Raw genomic sequence first — 17,582 nt, 5'->3', positions numbered from 1 at the left:
CAATATTAAGCTTTGGTACGTATAAAATACAATTCAGCAGCGTCATCGCTTCGTATATTGTAAAACCACACGATTCCATTATAATAATTTAACCAGTCTAGAAAACATAATCTATGGCGTGTTTCCGTGTAAATAATGTGTAGTATCTTGTATTTTGTGGTAATAGGCGTTAGGTAGGAATGACTGCGCCCAACCGCCTTGCTGTGCTGGCACCAAAATCTCCCTGTAACAAAATTTTAAAAGTTTTTAGAACAATGCAACTAAATGCTGGATGAACCTGCCGCCAATCAACGACATCCAAGGCTGTCATTATGTCTGTGATATTTTCAGTGTTATATTGTTTGTGTTTGGGTCCGTTTAAGTAAGCAGATTTACTGCAATTTCACCCAGATTGCCAGCAAAAGTAGGCAAAACTATCAAAAATAAAAGTACATAAACGTATAAATTTTTTGTAGGAATCCTCGAACTGCATTTCGTTTTCGAGCATAGACGATGTGTGGGTAATATGTGTAAAAACTGAATAATTACTGTAAACGTAAGTACGTAAGTCACCAAGTTAAGTAAATAATCGCCCCAATAGTCATTACGTAATACTTGAACTTGTAATTGTTAAGTGATTTTCTTTAAATTGTGTACATTTGTTTTTTTCAGTTTCTATCACAGCAGCACTGAGTGCTTACGACGATGAATTACTCATTTGACCTGAACTGTTAAATACGTATGGCAGTGTATATTACTCGACATTTTTGTATTTATTTATTTGTCAAATATAAACTAACAATATTATGTTTGTCAGCTCGAAAACCACACGCGGTTTACCTGACCTACCGGATTAAGTTATTTTCTTGACGCTTTATAGTTTTTTTTTTATTGTATTTCGCCAGATAATACGAAGTTCCACCTGTATGACTTCTGAGCGTTGTTTAGGGCAGTTTTTGCCTTTTTTTTAAACCAGCTACCCACTGAAGTATATCCGAACGAATTTGACTAATTCTTCATAGGTAACGCACTCGCAAGCCCTTTAGTAATGAGAGTGTCTATGTACTGTACAATTGCCGCTTTTCTATAAACAAAGATTATGAAGTCGATTGACTTTAAATCGGTACAGAACATATTATAAATCGAAATAAAGTAGGTACCTGAAACCCACACTTTAGTCTTATCGAAAAAAATAAACAATATAGTCTGTAACCCAAATATAATTACTTTTTACGAGCGCCGTCACAAGACCGCCATTGTTTAGTTCAATCAAGGTTAAGTGTCGACTTTAATATTAACAAATGTTAAATATCGAATCTAGTTAGAATTATTTAAAACCGAGTCTATTGTCATTATATAAGTTTATTTATTTATTAAATTACATCATATATTATCAATTTTATATAAGTTACAATCTATTTAATCTAAAATAAATGATTACGGTAAACATATATTGGAATTTCCTTGAAGTAAGTGCGTTATAGTATATTTTTCTTAAGGCATAAATAAATTGTAACTTTCATTTTGCGTTCATAAATCATTCCCAATAATTGTCCTTTTACGGCCGATTATGATTTGATTATAATTTTCATTTTATTTATATTATACCTGATGTTTTAATTCATAAGAAAAGAATTGCCAAAGTAAAGAATACATCATTAAGAGGAACAACTAAGATAGCAAATGTTAGAATAAAAATAAATAAACTTAAGTGTAAATGGGCGGGGCACATGGCAAGCGGAACAGAAAAGTGGAGCAAGAAAATATTAGCTAAACTGGTGTAATTAAGAAGGTGAATAAATCAAATTAAGGAAACAGCGGTGGGCACAATGGCAGAGAGTAGCACAGTGCAAAGAGGAGTTTCGAGGAGGGCTTTGCCAAAAAAGGACACAGATACCTAAAAGAAGGAGATAGAAACATAAAAAATGTATTTAAATGTAATAATATCTGAATAAAAGGCTAATATTATTATTTATTCATAGAGAAATGGGCCGAACTTGCTTTAGGCAAGTTGTACTTGTGTAGAGATAACGTTTTTAGAGACAATAAAGGTAATACAAGAAACAATAATGGCTAAAAAACATATTTTTATGTAATGATATCATCAAATTCTTCAATGAAAATGATTTCTAACTCGTCGTGCGTTGAAACTCTCAGAACAAATGGATATTTATGTTGTACGGCGTAGGAAACAGTTCTAACACAAAATTGCCTAGAATAATTTACGTAACACATGCATTATGGTATATTCTAGTAACGTACTTTTTATAATCAAAAAAAGTTGGGCACATGTGTCCTTTTGTTATATTGATTAATGGTCACTAATGGTGCGGTGATTAGTAGGATTGCATTCAATGTGTGAACTGTGACATAAAAACTCATCGCATATTTTCTCGAAACTTCGGAAATGTTTTGAGTTATATTTGAAGATTTTATGACCTTTAAAGTCTTCCTTTCGGGAACTTATTTTTAATCGAGTTGAGTAGGCATTGAACATACCAGGAGCAAAGTTATGTTATGTTAAAAGTACTCGTATACGTGGTGAATGTCATGAATGGAGAAGCGATAGAGGTATGTCTGGACTATAACATTATCCATGGTCTCTGCCTAGGGGAAAATGCTTAAAATAGTATTTCACGATTTTCACTTGTTATCACATAACAATAAATATTCTGTATGTATCTTAAATATAAAATAAAATAGAGACAAACCATTTTTAAGTCTGGACCTCAGATTTCTGTATCTGTTTCATGATCGTTTGTGAATTAAATAGGCCAGTAGGTGATCAGCCTTCTGTGCCTGACACACACCGTCGACTTTTTGGGTCTAAGGCAAGCCGGTTTCCTCACGATGTTTTCCTTTACCGTTCGAGCTAATGTTAAATGCGCACATAGAAAGAAAATCCCTTGGTGCACAGCCGGGGATCGAACCTACGACCTCAGGGATAAGAGTCGCACGCTGAAGCCACTAGGCCAACCCTGCTCTGTATCTTATATATAGTAATAATTAAATATTAATAAAAAATAACTTAAAACCAATGAAAAATGTTTGGTCTCTGTGGCAGTGTGCCTTTAACGCTGGCATTTCCTCGCTGTATTGCGATACTTATTCGTTGAGCGAGGAAGGCACCAGCTCCGGGGTCATCTGTTCTATCTACCTTAATAAATTTTTAATTAGCGCCTGTGAACTTGAAGACCAGGAGTCCCTACTCCAAAGGAAACAAAAATCGAAGTTGGAGGAAATAATAATAATTCATAATTTCGCCTGACAATAATAAAAACTCTTATTACCCAAGATCAAAAGTATTTTTAGTAATACCAAATAAAGTTTCAACTGCTAAAATAAATCAATGATATAACATCATCAACCAATTGGATAAAACATGTGTGCATGGTGCACTGTTCCTCCAAACTAAACGGACCAGTCAGAGCAATGACTGGCCGTCCTGAAGGCCCCAGTGGATATTTTCTTTTTCGATTGGAATCACGCTTAAGGCCCTTTACAGCTCAGCTCGGGCTGTTCTGGCGAGCGTAGCATAGTCCGCGACTAGCCCAAAGGCGTCTCTTGCGAGACTCGAACCTCGGCATGGGTTGTCGAGGGGTGGTCAATTGCCTGAAGGGCAGGACAAAAGCTCACTGGAGTGAGCGAAGGACGAAGTAAAAATCTGCGCCTTTGCCACGCGAGCTTAATTTGCCATTGGCTACGGTGATTGGATCATCCGGATCCATTTCAAAGCCTAAAGTTAATGTCGAGAAATTGTATACATCCTATGTTGTAGTTATATAACTTCGTTAGTACGTAGGGACGTCATAATAGTGATTTATAAGCGCAGAATGGAGATGTCGCTACAAGTCTATGGGTGATATTTAGAACATTTTAGACATAAGCCTCGGATCAGCCTTAGTATGACTCGCCTTCTTTTTTTAAATTCTAGAGAATGGATGATGCCAGAACGTCACCCCAACAGTTTGTGTGTGCAATAAATATATTAAATTTATCATTTATGAGTATTTAACGATACTTACGGTCTATTCGGTTGCTGTGGAGTTCTATCTCTTTGCCGGCGGTTTTTGAACCAATTCGACACTTGTGTCAATGTCAGACCAGTCTTTTGTGCTAGAGCGCGTTTCTCGTCGGGTGTGGGATACCTATGAAAACGTTTAAATAAAATTGCTGATCACGATGGCTGTAAAGTACTCGGAACATCGAGTTATTTAAATAATACAATTCGCATGTACTCCAGTAAATCGTACTCATACAAAAGCGATAATATTTCTTTAGTAGTTAGAATTGTAATATACTTAAAAAATGGTACATTAAAGGAGGCTATACGAATATTTAAAAAATATTTTTTTTTTTTAATCTACCCATAATATCAAAAACTAAATGGTTTTTTTTATTATACTTTTAAGTAAAATTTAAAGGATATAAACGCAAATTTTTATACATTATTTTCGTTATAACTTATGTGGTAAACTTGCTTTATTATTAGTCTGGCTCGATACTAGTAAATGTATATACTTAATTGATGATACATTTTGTATCGCGCAATACGCACCTATTCCTATAATAACAATCTTTCAAAGCGTTTCTACTTTTCTCTTTGAAGCAATAGACTGTCTCCTCTCCATCCCATATTGTCTTTGGTAGCGGATACTTTTTTCTTAATCTATATTTGTCTACGGCACCTAAAAATATTTAAACATTAATATTTGTTTGGTAAAACATTTCAAAAAACCGTGGTTTTTTGTACCCTGTAAAGCCTAGTAACCACGTAAAGCCTAGTTCGAAACATATGCGCCAGAATGACTTTATTTTATACGTTTCAATCGACAAAAAATTGCATTATCAAACTCATTTTAAACCTGTCAAACTGTATTTAAATTAAGAGTATAGGTATTGAGCACATCAAAACTATATTATAATCATGATGATGGTCGTTCTATACCGAAACAATTATTTTACCTTCGGTAATCGAGCCAAAACATACACTATTCGTTGCCAAATCAGTCACGATATAGGGGAAATAAATCTTAAAAATCATTGTGCACTCGTACGCATACCACAAATAAAAACAAGTCGATAAAAATAAAAGCATACCTAAAGCCCGCCCGCGAACCTTTTCTGCCTCTTTATAATGGGCCTTGTACCACAGAGTCTGTAGCATTGAATGATGTTTTGGCGGGAATGTGTGTGTTTCCAAGATGGCGTACAACTCTTGATATACGCCTCTATGGTATGCTACCAAAGCGCGGGCCCTTAAATTATATTACATTTTAAACATTCAATAAAGTCCTGTTATGAATATTAATCAATATGCATATTAATTAACAAACTTACCGTAAAACAGTCTCATTTCCGCAAACAAGTTGGCTTTCGGGCAAACTCCATAAAAATGCCGCTAATTTTTCTATATCGCCTTTTTGCTGTAGCGCTTCGCACATACATTGCACTTGCTCGGAATTAAAGTTTACTCTCCTCATTGCACCACTCTCGAAGTAAGACAATCTCCCATCACTTGGTACGTTTTCAAAGTTTTGATTATTTATCTCAATTTCTATTCCGGCCAAATTATTTTCGTTTTGAACGCATTTCTGTGTTTCGTTGAAATATGAACGCATTCGTTCCTCGGTTTCAATTTGAAAGAAGTTATCATTTATTGGCGGCAACTTCAGTTCGAAATTCAAATATTTTTTGCTCCGCGGCGGGGTTAGGTAATCAAAATTCTTGTTGCTTTCTTGTAGGTACACGTCTTTGCTTCTCTCGGTGGGCGACTTCTGTTTGCAGGAGAAATATTGTTTTTCTTGTATATCCGGTTGATAGAAGTTGGTATTTTGATTCTCATATGGGAATGGCGGAAGTGACGTTTCTGACTCGCTTGTCATGTCACTGGCTGGACTGAGTCGGTCTGAACAATCCATACTTGTTGATTTCATCACCGATTCTTATAGTCTGTAAATAATACAATTGTAAGAGATGGGAAAATATGGAGACCCTTGAACAGCCAGGAAGAGCGAATATACATATAATATTTAAATGTTACAGAGATTTTGTGTAATTTCATTTCGTTTTCATTTTTAAAGCAGCAGCCTGACTTGACCAGCTTGAATATTTGAAAATAAATATTGCATTATGAATTGCAAGAGAATTTCTTCCAGTAATTTTTAAATTTATTCATTTCAAATATAGACAATTTTCCACTGTATAATATTAATATAGTTTATTACTTATAATATAAATATATCCTGTGCGTAAATTTAAGAAACTTATTCATATAGTGCAACGGTCATGCGTTCGAGCTCTGCCTGTAAACAATTAATTATTTCTTGGCGCAATTAATACTTGCTAAAAGGATGTAGGAAAACATCACTTCTAGATGCACGTCTAACCATACTCGACGGCATATATCAGGCACAGAATACTAAATAATCTAGAGCATAAATAAATATTAGAAAAATTGGCCTAATTAAAATTGTCATAATGAAAACGATTAAGACAGTTACAAGTTCTAAATGCTACGTCAAATATTTATTAGATTCAGGATTGACAGTTCGCGCTAATTCTCGTTTCTAAATCTCCCTCCGAAAATCAACTGCCTATATAAGGCACAGACTACTACTACTTATTAAGATAAAAAAAACATGCAAAAATTATAAAGTCGAATCCGAGGCATGGTGTATATTAATACGATTAAAATTATCATAAATTACGAATCTATTATAATTTAAAATTGTTCGGTTTTCACGTAAAAATATTGTCATTGTATTCATAACATCCCATATCACCGGATACTATTTAAAAACATTTTTCGACTGACGAAAATGGGTCATATTAAAAGTATGTTGTTTTCAAATAATAGATAAACTTAAAAGACCTAAGTGTTTATTTTTTAAGTTTAGGCACGTTAGGGAAAAATCATGACCGTAAATTTTTGCGCGCACAGCGTCAAAAAAACCGACACCTTGAAGAAAGCATAGTCAACATTTTAAAATAAAAAATGTCCATTTCTTTAAATATGTAGTAATATTTTTTTGTGTATTTCAAATAAACTTTATTAACTAAATAAAGCGTTATAATAAAAATTTCAATGTATTAAATACCTTTTTTTCTATTGTTAGCGTCGTTTTTTCTATAAACGTATAATACAATTTTTGAAAACATTTTTATCTTGTTATGTCAAAGAAGTATAACTTCTAACGTGTGTACATAAGTACACATACACATGTTTTTTTTATAGAACAGGGGTAAACGGACAGGAGGCTCATCTGATCATTAGCCCATGGACACTCAATGCCAGAGGGCATTGCTACGCTTTACTGGAGGGCCCTAAGTCTTATTGATTCGGAAACACTTAAATGGGCAGCTGGTATTACATAATGGTGGTCTTAAAAACAACCTTAAAAACAATAAATTTGTGAACGACGGACGCAGAGATGATACGGGTGGAATTTCGTTATCTACCTCAACGTTCGAAGATGATACTCAGCATAAATTAATCCGAACAACTCCTCTGAACGAGTGTTCAGTGGAATTCACCTCTTATGGTCAACGCGGTAGAAGATGCAGAGAAAGTGTAAGATTCAGAGTCGAGACATAGCGCTGATTTCAATTTATCATAAATGACATTCAGGAGATCGCGCGCCCTAGTCTGAGCGCACAGATGGCGGGAAGCCAGTCCGTTTCATACTTTAGATTATACTACCTATTGATCAAACCATAAAATCCTATGTAAAGGTATATTAAAGAAAAAAATTTTTTTTCACAAAAACAACATTTTTTAAGTCAACGTGAATGTACAACTGCCGAAGTAGACATGGGGAGTAATTGGTTATGACAAATCAAAATCAGATGCTCTTGGATACTTTTGGAAAAAAATATTGTGAATGATTATTTGAGTGAAACATTATATATAATAATTTGATAATGTTATATTATATTTTTTTAATGAATTATGTGGTTATAAACTAATATATTTTTTTTAAATTATGTAATATGTAACTCCTATGTAAAATTCCACCTTTTAAGACAGACAGAAAATGCCAAGTTCAGATTGTACTACCATAATATTTTTGTACCATGTTCTTGCAAATATAAAAGTTATTATTATAAAACCATTAACATAAGAATTTTAGTTTTGTACGATATTTCGCTGTTACTATTATGCGATATCAGGGTTTGGCTTTCCTCACAAAAATGTTTTAATTTCCTCTCATATTCTTCATATTATATTTCTTTAGATTTTATCATGTTACTTTATAGTTATATTGTATTGCGTTTATAAATTAATGATATTCTAATTCTCCCTCTAGAGATCGCTTATTTATAAAAAAAATACAGCAAAGGTACTATTTTATAAGGTAAATATTAAATATTTTCTAAACATTTGATGTAAACAAGTAATAAACATGGATCTATCTAATATTTTCTTAATATTTATAAAAAAAAAATTGCTAAAGCAATCAAAAAACATCTCAAAAAAGCAATATATGTATAAAGGTTAATACGAGTATAGCCACGTACTTCATTAATGTAGCCGTAATGTCATGAAAAATTATAAGACAAAACACAAATAATCATTCGTATTTGCATTAGATATCAGCTTTCCGTATAAACCTATAAAGATAAGTTCGACATGAATCGATCCTTGGACCCTCGGGCTAAGTTGTGTGTCTACAAGTACGCGATTTTTTGTGTCTAAATTGTATAATGTTCCAGTAAGAACTATCTGCACTAACACATAATTATTCTTATTTATCAAGATTGAATTTAACCCAACTTTTTACTTAACATAAAAATATAAATATTTTACTTTCAGATAACATAATGTACAATTATTTATAATTAAAAATTAATAAAAAGAAAATTAATACAAATTTAAAAAGTTTGGTCCCTGTGGCAGTGTCACTTTATCGCTGGGAGCATTGCCTCGCTAAATTTAATTAGCGCCTGTGCATTTGAACCCCATGGCCTAAGAGTCTCTACTCCAAAGGGAAGTAAATGTACAATTATGTACGATAATACACGTTACCATAATTTTAGATAAAGGAATTAATAAAATGGTCTTCACCCTTTGTAATAAAAGCAACTGAAAGTTTAGTTATTTAAATTTACTAATTAAATAAATCAAAGTAATTTTAAAACATTTTTTAGATCTATCCAATTAATTGGAAAATATAAAAGTAATGTAAAATGTAGTAAAAATCTTACCTAATTATAAACTAAAACTGATTGCACTGTCACTGGTGTTTAATTTCAAATCCCAAAAATAAATTATTCACACACCCTCACTCAACGAAATCACGGGGTCAAATGACAAAGGCTTCCCATTTCAAAGAGGGTTCACTGTGCGACAGGGATGGGTGATGGGCGGAGTAATTCGAATGGCGACGCCTTTGCCAGGTGAGACAAGGTTTTTATCGTTGTCGTAAAAATGGTATTCAGAAATGAGTGAGGTTTTGACTGTGGTTTTGTTTGTATTGCGTTGATAACAGCGTTATATGTTATGAATAAGTTAATACAACTATTCTGGAACATCGATCACAGACAAAAACACTATAACATTTGTGTGACTATTATTCATACATGACATTATTCCAGACAGTGACAACTTCCTTAATGCGTTATAAAGGTTCATATTTTTCATGGTAGGTTTTTATATAGGGCCGAGGAAAATTCACGGAAAATAATTTCTTGGACATGAGGCGTATATATAAAAAAAAGAAAAATGAATGGCTCTACAACCTTTTCAGGTCTGGGCCTCAGATTTCTGTATATGTTTCATGATCATTTGTTAATCTAATAGGCAAGTAAGTGATCAACCTGACGCACGCCGTCGACTTTTTGGGTCTAAGGCAAGCTGGTTTCCTCACGATGTTTTCCTTTCCCGTTCGAGCAAATGAAAAACAATTAAGCATAACCTTTATATACAGTACAAAGATACATTAAAAAGTCAAATAAACCATAAACTATTGGTGCACGTAATATGGCACGTTAATATTATCAAATGTTTCAAATATTCGTCAAACAACTCTACATATTAAACTCTCTATTCAACTTGACACCGCCGTATGCAAAACATGTTATGGATTTTGACATACGGAAGTCATAGTTCGCACTTAGGTCCACTTTCTAAAACATTGAGCGCTGTCAAAATTCAAATATATTCAGAATTTGTACGGAAAAAACGGTTTCACAGCTCTTGAAACAAGATTCTCCGGCCCGAAGTCTCTTTTCTAGCCCTAAGACATGGTTTTCATACGAGTGTTTTTCTAAAAATAAATGGGTTCAGAGTCCAGACTTGGCGCTAACTTTTACTCGAGTTTCTAGGCGTAATTCTGTCAACTTAAAATACATTGACATTGGATCATTTCCTAAGCGATTTTTAGATACTGATGGTATGTTTGAAATAAGAGTTTCTACCATAAAAATACCACAGTGTCATGTAGCCTCTACTTGGAAAACGTTCGTGAGAAACAAACAAGCTATGTACTCGGAATTAGCTTTATGTGGAAAATTATAAGAATAACGACATTACGGCATCCTGTTTGTATTTACAAACATTATATATACAGGCAAATCAACTGCTGAAGATTTCTGAATTTTTTTTTTGTCGACAAGATTAGCTATGGTCAGAGATATGATGCATAACATTCCGGGTTCGATTTCACGTGATATTAATGTTACGGCACGGCTCCTTGGGCCGTCCTTCTTCGTACACCTTTGCCGATACAGGCTATGGTGATAATATGCGACATGTTATAGTTTTTAGGAAACAGATGTAGAATGATGCATTCCTTAGCCGAGCGAATCAGATATTACGAAACAAAACGGGTCGTGGGAGCCCTTGGAACATCAACCTAGGGACTCATATAAGCCATGCGCCCGGAAGTCCGGTGATGAAAAGGTGATGGCAGTAGGTGAAGCTCCGATGCACAATTCTTTTGTTTTTTTTGGTGCCTCTGAATTCTGACCTGACCTCTTTGTTCTAAACTTTTTTACTTTATTACACTAATATACAGCAGCCAAACACAGCTAGTCTATTATAATTGTATAAATATAATCATATATATGTAGCTCGCGGATTATTTTTTTGTTAGACACCTATAAAACTGTAGCTGGTAGGTACATCACTTTGCTCTATTCTCAATAGTTTCTGCAGCGTACGCGATTTACGAAATTTTATTTGTCTTGTTCCTTGGATTACACTATCTTAATTTCATCTGCTTCTTTTAGTGCCTCTCTATTTCTGGAAGTTGGCCGTTAGTCTCTTGAAGCGTGTCTCGTCGTGTGTCAGACGATGCAGTTGCAATACCCGTCCACTGCCGAACATTGCCATGACAATTCATGGCAATGACACGCCGTTAACCCTGAATTTTAGACATAACATTTACCCGAAATTTCATACTACATATTTTTATTATTTTTCAGCCTATATTCATCAGGGATAACGTAGGATTCTATGCAAACAATCTAATATTTTCTCTTTATTATATTAATGTAGACCCTGCAAAAGCTAGGCATTGATATAAAAGTGCAATTTTTCATATTTGTGAGAATATCCCAGGCTGACATACAATATTATCACAATGAATGAATTTTACGCTGATGGGACACGAAGTTATCGCCGTGTGAATGAACGAATCAACCTACATAGAGTAAAAATCGCTAATACAGATTTCTAAACTAGACTTGTTTTCTGGCTTTTACGACTTAGGAATATTTTTGCTTGCGCAAGTCTTCTTTTTAAGGTTACGTCGTAATGCATCGGAAATACCTAGAATGGTTCCATATTTTTTTTGTAGAGTATTTTTATTTTTTTATAGAACAGGGAAAAGGTACGCCTCCCATGGGTACTCTCAATGCCAGAGAGCCCGCGAGTAGAGAGCCCGCGAGTGCATTGCCGGCCTATAAAGGATTGGTCCGCTCTTTTCTTGAAGGACACTAAGTCGAGGACACTATTGGTTCGTAAATACTTCGGCGGTAAAAATAATTAGTTTTAATAAGATAAGTTGAGGAAAGTTTTCAAAAATGAATAAGTTTAATATTTTATAGTGTAGCCAAATGTTTTATCGTGTTTCAAAGGTTAGCTGCTGTACCTAATTGCGTTTATCTAATGCCTTGTATCAATCTTATAAAAAGATATCTTAAGCACGCTATTATCTTGTAATTTCTTGATTTGTGACATCTTTTAAAATTCGTGTAAGATGGTGGCTGAGAAATAAGTTATTATATATAAAAATAAATAATTTATAAAACACGAATCCGAATGACAATATCTTACAATGTACATTTATTTACATGTAACAATTCCTTATACATAGAAACCGTTTGTACGTTTTAACTAAATTACATATGCGACTCTTTTTATCACTATATAAGAGAAAGCAACGAAATAGTAACAGAGAAATTAGACTTAGTTTGTTTTAGGGACTATATATTTTTTAATACACCAAAAATATGACTTCCTTATCATATGGCCTAGTGGCAGGTAGAAGAAGACCTGGTCGCAGACGCGCGTCTTGGTTAAAGAATCTAATGGGGGGTAAAAATGTAAAATCAGAAATGCTTTCATGACAGAACTTATGGGGCCCGAATCCACGAAATTAATATTGCAATTAGGGTACATATTTTTTTATCAATTCAAATAAATTAATAACCATTATGTAGGCAATATAATATTTACCTAAATTATTTTGTAACATTACACCAATAGTCACGTTTGCAGCGTAGTTTTTACAATTCTTTTGCGTAATTCCTTTGATATTTGATTCGTGTTGATACTTATTTTTTGCGGAAATTCGCGTTTGTTTTATTATGCAATATGCAATGTATGTACACGATATTATAATAAATAAAGATTTATAATATTGTTAGAAAAATGACAATGTTTTTTTTTCGGTAACTTTTTTCATCATTATAAGACAGCAATAATAAGCAATAAATAACTATAATTTAATTTATAGTCTGTGGACAACAATTAATTATATTAATCAGAAGTTTGCCTTTACTTCATTAACTATAAAAATAGTTATAAAGCTTTAATAAATTGTATGGTATCAATATTAGATGAACGATGGCTTCTAGTTATTTATTGGACGCGCAATTGAATTATTTGTTACATCTTAAAATATATTTGTAAATAATGTTCTAGAATTTATGCTCTGAAGTTATATAATGTAGTATTTTATAATAGATATCATATTGACTAATAAGATTATTTTATGTTTCCAAGTTTGAGGATACACAATTTTAATATTAATTGTTTTTTTAATTTTACCTGTTAATGGATAACTGGAAATTCTACGATAATTGGAACCAACCAAATCGTGCCCCAAGCGAAAATTGACTCCAAAAAAGTTACTTGTGAGCGTTTGGTGGTAGTGCTGGGGTTGTTCACCATATCTTTCTTAAATGTGACCTGACGATTACGGCAGAGTCTGTTGTTAGCAACTGAAAACCAGGATGGAAAAGGTAGCTGCTAAACAACCAAGGCTTGTTAATCGCTTTAGGCCACTGCTGCTTCACGACAATCCTAGTCCACACAGCACAACAGACTTCTACCACATTAGAAGAGCTTCAACCGGAATGTCTAAGACATCCACCGTACTCCCCGGACCTTGCTCCAACAGATTTGCATTTTTATCGAAATTTGGATAACTTCTTGCGAGGAATAAAATCAACTCACTTGGGATTTTATTAACTCCCGTCCGAATGGTTTATTAGTAAAGGGATCAATGAATACATATTTTGATTAATTAAAAATATTTTATTTAAAATATATCTACTTTTTCTTCCTCCCATACAAAGCGACAATTTCTTATGTAATTAATGTTGAGAAGTATTTAATTCTTTTTAAAGTATTTTTATACTTTTTTTAATATCTGTAGCAACCATTGCCATTGCAATATTCCGTGGTACGAAAACTTCATATTGAAATCCGTACTTACAAACTAATGTTCGACGTTACCAATATAATTGGTACTAATAATTGTAAGGACTAAAATTAATTTCGATAAAACTATAATAATAACTACTACCTACTGACATGTTTACAAAGAAATATCATTAATCGTAAATTTAAGAATTCCTAGTCTTAATATACTGTGCATTGAACTTGGTGTCGATTTTGTTTATATAGCGGCTTGCCATATAAAAATATTGTTTACATTTTGGTAAGTCGGCATCTAATCACACTGGGCGGTCCAATTGTTAAATGGCGCCAAATTGATGGAATTTTGTTTTGTAATCCGATTATCATTTGATAGAAGAATCGAGCAAAGATTTATATTGATACATGTAAAATTTGCTTATATTAATTATGAACCTTTAATAATTTACTAAGCAATTTTTTTTAACACCGCGTCATTTTCATTTTGTTGATGTCATGAATGTTATTACAATCACCATGTAAAGGAATATCTAACATAAAATCATGATTTATTAAACATTTAAGTTGGCGCCTGTAGTATTATTGAGCCCAGAGCTTTACTTGCCTCATTCAATAAGTATAGCAATACAGCAAGGACATAACAGCATAAAGCATTAAAGGTACACTGCCACAGGGACCAAACTTTTTAAATTTGTTTGAATTTTCTGTTTATAAATTTTTAATGATTATTTTTATTATTCCAAATTGTAGTCAACTCCAGAACCTTGGAATGTTTTTGTCTTTCTATATGCGTAATTAGCACTTACTTTAATGATAAGAGTCCTAATGATGATTGAAGCTTTATAAATTTAAAATAAATTGTTAGTATACTTTAGTAATGTTTTATGATTCAGTATATATTAATGATTTAAACATTCGCTCGAACTGTGAAGGAAAACATCGTGAGGAAACCGGCTGCCTTAGACCCAAAAAGTCGGCGTCAGGCAAACAAGGCTGATCTACATGCACCTACATGCTTAGATTAACAAATGATCCATGATACAGATACTTTTTATTTACAGATACTATTTTTTATATTAATAATTGGATAATATGGATATAAGTCTCCTCCATTTTTCTTCACATAAAATAACCAAACAAAATCGTTGACGAAAGCACTCGACGTGTACTACATGTGACCTTTATTAACTAACATATCAGTGGCACAATAATTAGTTTCAAAATTACTTATCGGAAATTGCGAAGCAATAAACTCTAAATCTATCATTAAAAGCTCATATTTCATTTAAAATCCGTAAAAAAACTACTTTTATAATGATAAAATATATTGATCACACCTGACAGATGCCGTCATCTGATTGGCTAACATTGTTGGAGGGTGAGTGAGCTGTATTCTGATTGGTCAATGGCTTAGGGGTGGAGGCGATATCGGGTTACGCTTGTTAAAGCGAGTGATTTAGTATTTTGGTACCATTTATAGGATTAAGAAATTTCTTGTATAATTAAATCTACTTTCCGTGGTCACCGTAGAAAAACTAAATCATTAGTATTTAGTAGTCTTTGAACCCTAGTGCGGTGACGTTAGCCCCGTCTTACCTCTTAAAAGCTGGCGAGGCCGCAGAGCATGTGGAAAATAATTAACGGCTCAAATAATTAAAACAGGATCTCTGTTGAACCAGGCACGGGGCGGTCGGAACAGCATCTTGAAGACTGGGGCAGACCTATCTTCGCCTATCATGAGGCAGTTTGTGCGTACACTTGTCGGTTTAGATCGACTGGTTGGAGTTTTATGTTTAGCTTTTTAATAATAATATACTAACACTAGTAAGTTTATACTAATATAATGATAGATTAATTTATCTGAAGAAATCAATAATAATAATAAAATATAAGTCTTCCCTCGAACTTCGATTTTGTTGCCTTTGTAGGTGGAGACGGTGGGACACGCTGTCTTAGAATTCGTTTAGACTGACACACTACTTGGTAGTAGGTAGATTAAGAAAAAGGCTATACCTATTTAGATACATTTTCATTGGCATTACATTGTAACGACATCAGGGTTACTGTTACTTCTACAGAGATGCCGATCTTAACAGTGAGTTTTTGTACGCGATCCCAAGGTTGGGTATTGTCTATTGGAAGTTTAGACTACAGAGGGTCAAGAACCCTTATAGTCGCAGGAAGCGCCCGATCCTTCTTCCTCTTCATCTTCTGGTGCCACTTTATTGCTAAAGGTTAGCTATTAAAAACTTGAATTGCCAGGTTTGTTGCGCTAGCCTAAGGTTTTAGTTTCTCAGCAGATGTGATGCCGGTCCATTGCCTTACGTTCCGTTACTCCAACTTTTCCCTTCTACCATTATTATAAGCTGCGGCAAATGGTATCGATGACGCAAAACATGTCCGAGATATGAGAGATCCTTCCTTCACAATATGCAATTGAATTTCTACGGAAATGTACTCATTTTTATCTATTCGCAATATTTTAATAAAGTACAAGAATGATATATAAAGGGGTTTATACTCGGTCTCAATAATCTTTTATAGCCAAAAATACTTTTATTTAAATTTATCTTAAGATAGTATTATTGATAAGACATAAATCTTCCTACCGGTGTTGCCATAATGGACCTTTCCCAAGAAAGGATTAAGTTAAAGCCAATCATAGATAAACAAACATTGTTTCCGTGGGACAATTTTTATCTACGATACACCATCGGTACATTGCCAGCAAAAATATATTTGAGGACATTTTTTTGATTGTTTGATTGATGGCTGATTTATTTAAAAGAAAGCGTTGTTTACCTATCAGGTATCTAATCAGAATCGGGCGAAGTATTTTTAAATAGGTACATACTTATTAGGTATAATCCACAATTTGTTTTTGTTTTTTCGCTATATACATTATAAATATACATTTAATTAAACAAATATACAGTATTTACAGTAGTCTTCATAGTAATAATAATAATTAAAAATTAATAAATAGAAAATTAAAACAAATTTAAAAAGTTTGGTCCTGGTGGCCGTGTACCTTTAACGCTGGCAGCATTTCCTTGCTGTATTGCGATACTTATTCGTTGAGCGAGGAAAGCACCAACTCTGGGGACACCAGTACTATCTAACCCAACTTAAATTTTTAATTAGCGCCTTTGCACTTGAACCCCACTGCCCAAGAGTCTCTACCCCAAAGGGAACAAAATCGATGTTGAAGAAAAGACTCTCTTGAGCTGTGTATTTATCTATTTTTTTTAATTATTTATTTTTCATAATAATATGTTACATTAGAAAACTGCTGTGGTCTGTATAATTGGACGCGACAAATGCGTATAAAATTTAGGCTGATAACTGATCGGGTAGTCCATTTATTAGCCGCGGTTGCACATACCTCAACGTTCTCTCGATATAAATTGATAATAAATTGTAACTTATGCAAATTAATTATGTGGGTTGTATTAATAAATAAAATAAATTAATCTAATTAAGGTTATATGTTTAAGGGTTTCACACCTCAAGTGTTATATTTGAACAAATAGAAATATCGTCTATTAATGTCAACGAGGAGCTTTTGTGTCCCAGCGGGGATTAAATGTGCAATTCTACAACAGATTGAGCGACAAATTTCATCCATTGTGGGTTTGATATATTGGGTTGTAACTTATGGTTACAATTTGGGGTGACAAGCTTTGTAAAAAGTTTCACTTCTTTTTGGCGTTTA

At 33.5% G+C, this 17,582-nt stretch overlaps 1 protein-coding gene across 1 annotated transcript; it reads right to left on the bottom strand.

The window, feature by feature from the left end:
• Nucleotides 1-32: 32 nt before the first annotated feature.
• On the bottom strand, nt 33-9,267 carry LOC123720077 (protein sine oculis-like). Its single transcript, XM_045676536.1, has 6 exons — nt 9,187-9,267; nt 5,320-5,931; nt 5,080-5,237; nt 4,538-4,667; nt 4,005-4,127; nt 33-223 (listed from the first exon to the last, which is right to left on the bottom strand). The coding sequence occupies exons 2-6, from the start codon at nt 5,913-5,915 to the stop codon at nt 112-114; spliced, it is 1,119 nt and encodes a 372-aa protein (XP_045532492.1). The 5' UTR covers nt 5,916-5,931; nt 9,187-9,267; the 3' UTR covers nt 33-111.
• Between the last annotated feature and the right edge of the window lie 8,315 nt (nt 9,268-17,582).

Source organism: Pieris brassicae, chromosome 2 (assembly GCF_905147105.1).
Source record: "Pieris brassicae chromosome 2, ilPieBrab1.1, whole genome shotgun sequence".
Classification (NCBI taxonomy): Eukaryota; Metazoa; Arthropoda; class Insecta; order Lepidoptera; family Pieridae; genus Pieris; species Pieris brassicae.
This window is presented reverse-complemented; position numbering and strand designations above follow the sequence as displayed.

Excerpts from the sequence above, each read along its gene's own strand:
- LOC123720077 (XM_045676536.1), bottom strand. The coding sequence starts at position 5,915 with ATGAAATCAACAAGTATGGATTGTTCAGACCGACTCAGTCCAGCCAGT. Across the intron at positions 5,238-5,319 it reads GGAAATGAGACTGTTTTACG|GGCCCGCGCTTTGGTAGCAT; the intron begins GTAAGTTTGTTA and ends ATATAATTTAAG. Across the intron at positions 224-4,004 it reads CCACAGCAACCGAATAGACC|GGAGATTTTGGTGCCAGCAC; the intron begins GTAAGTATCGTT and ends ATTTTGTTACAG.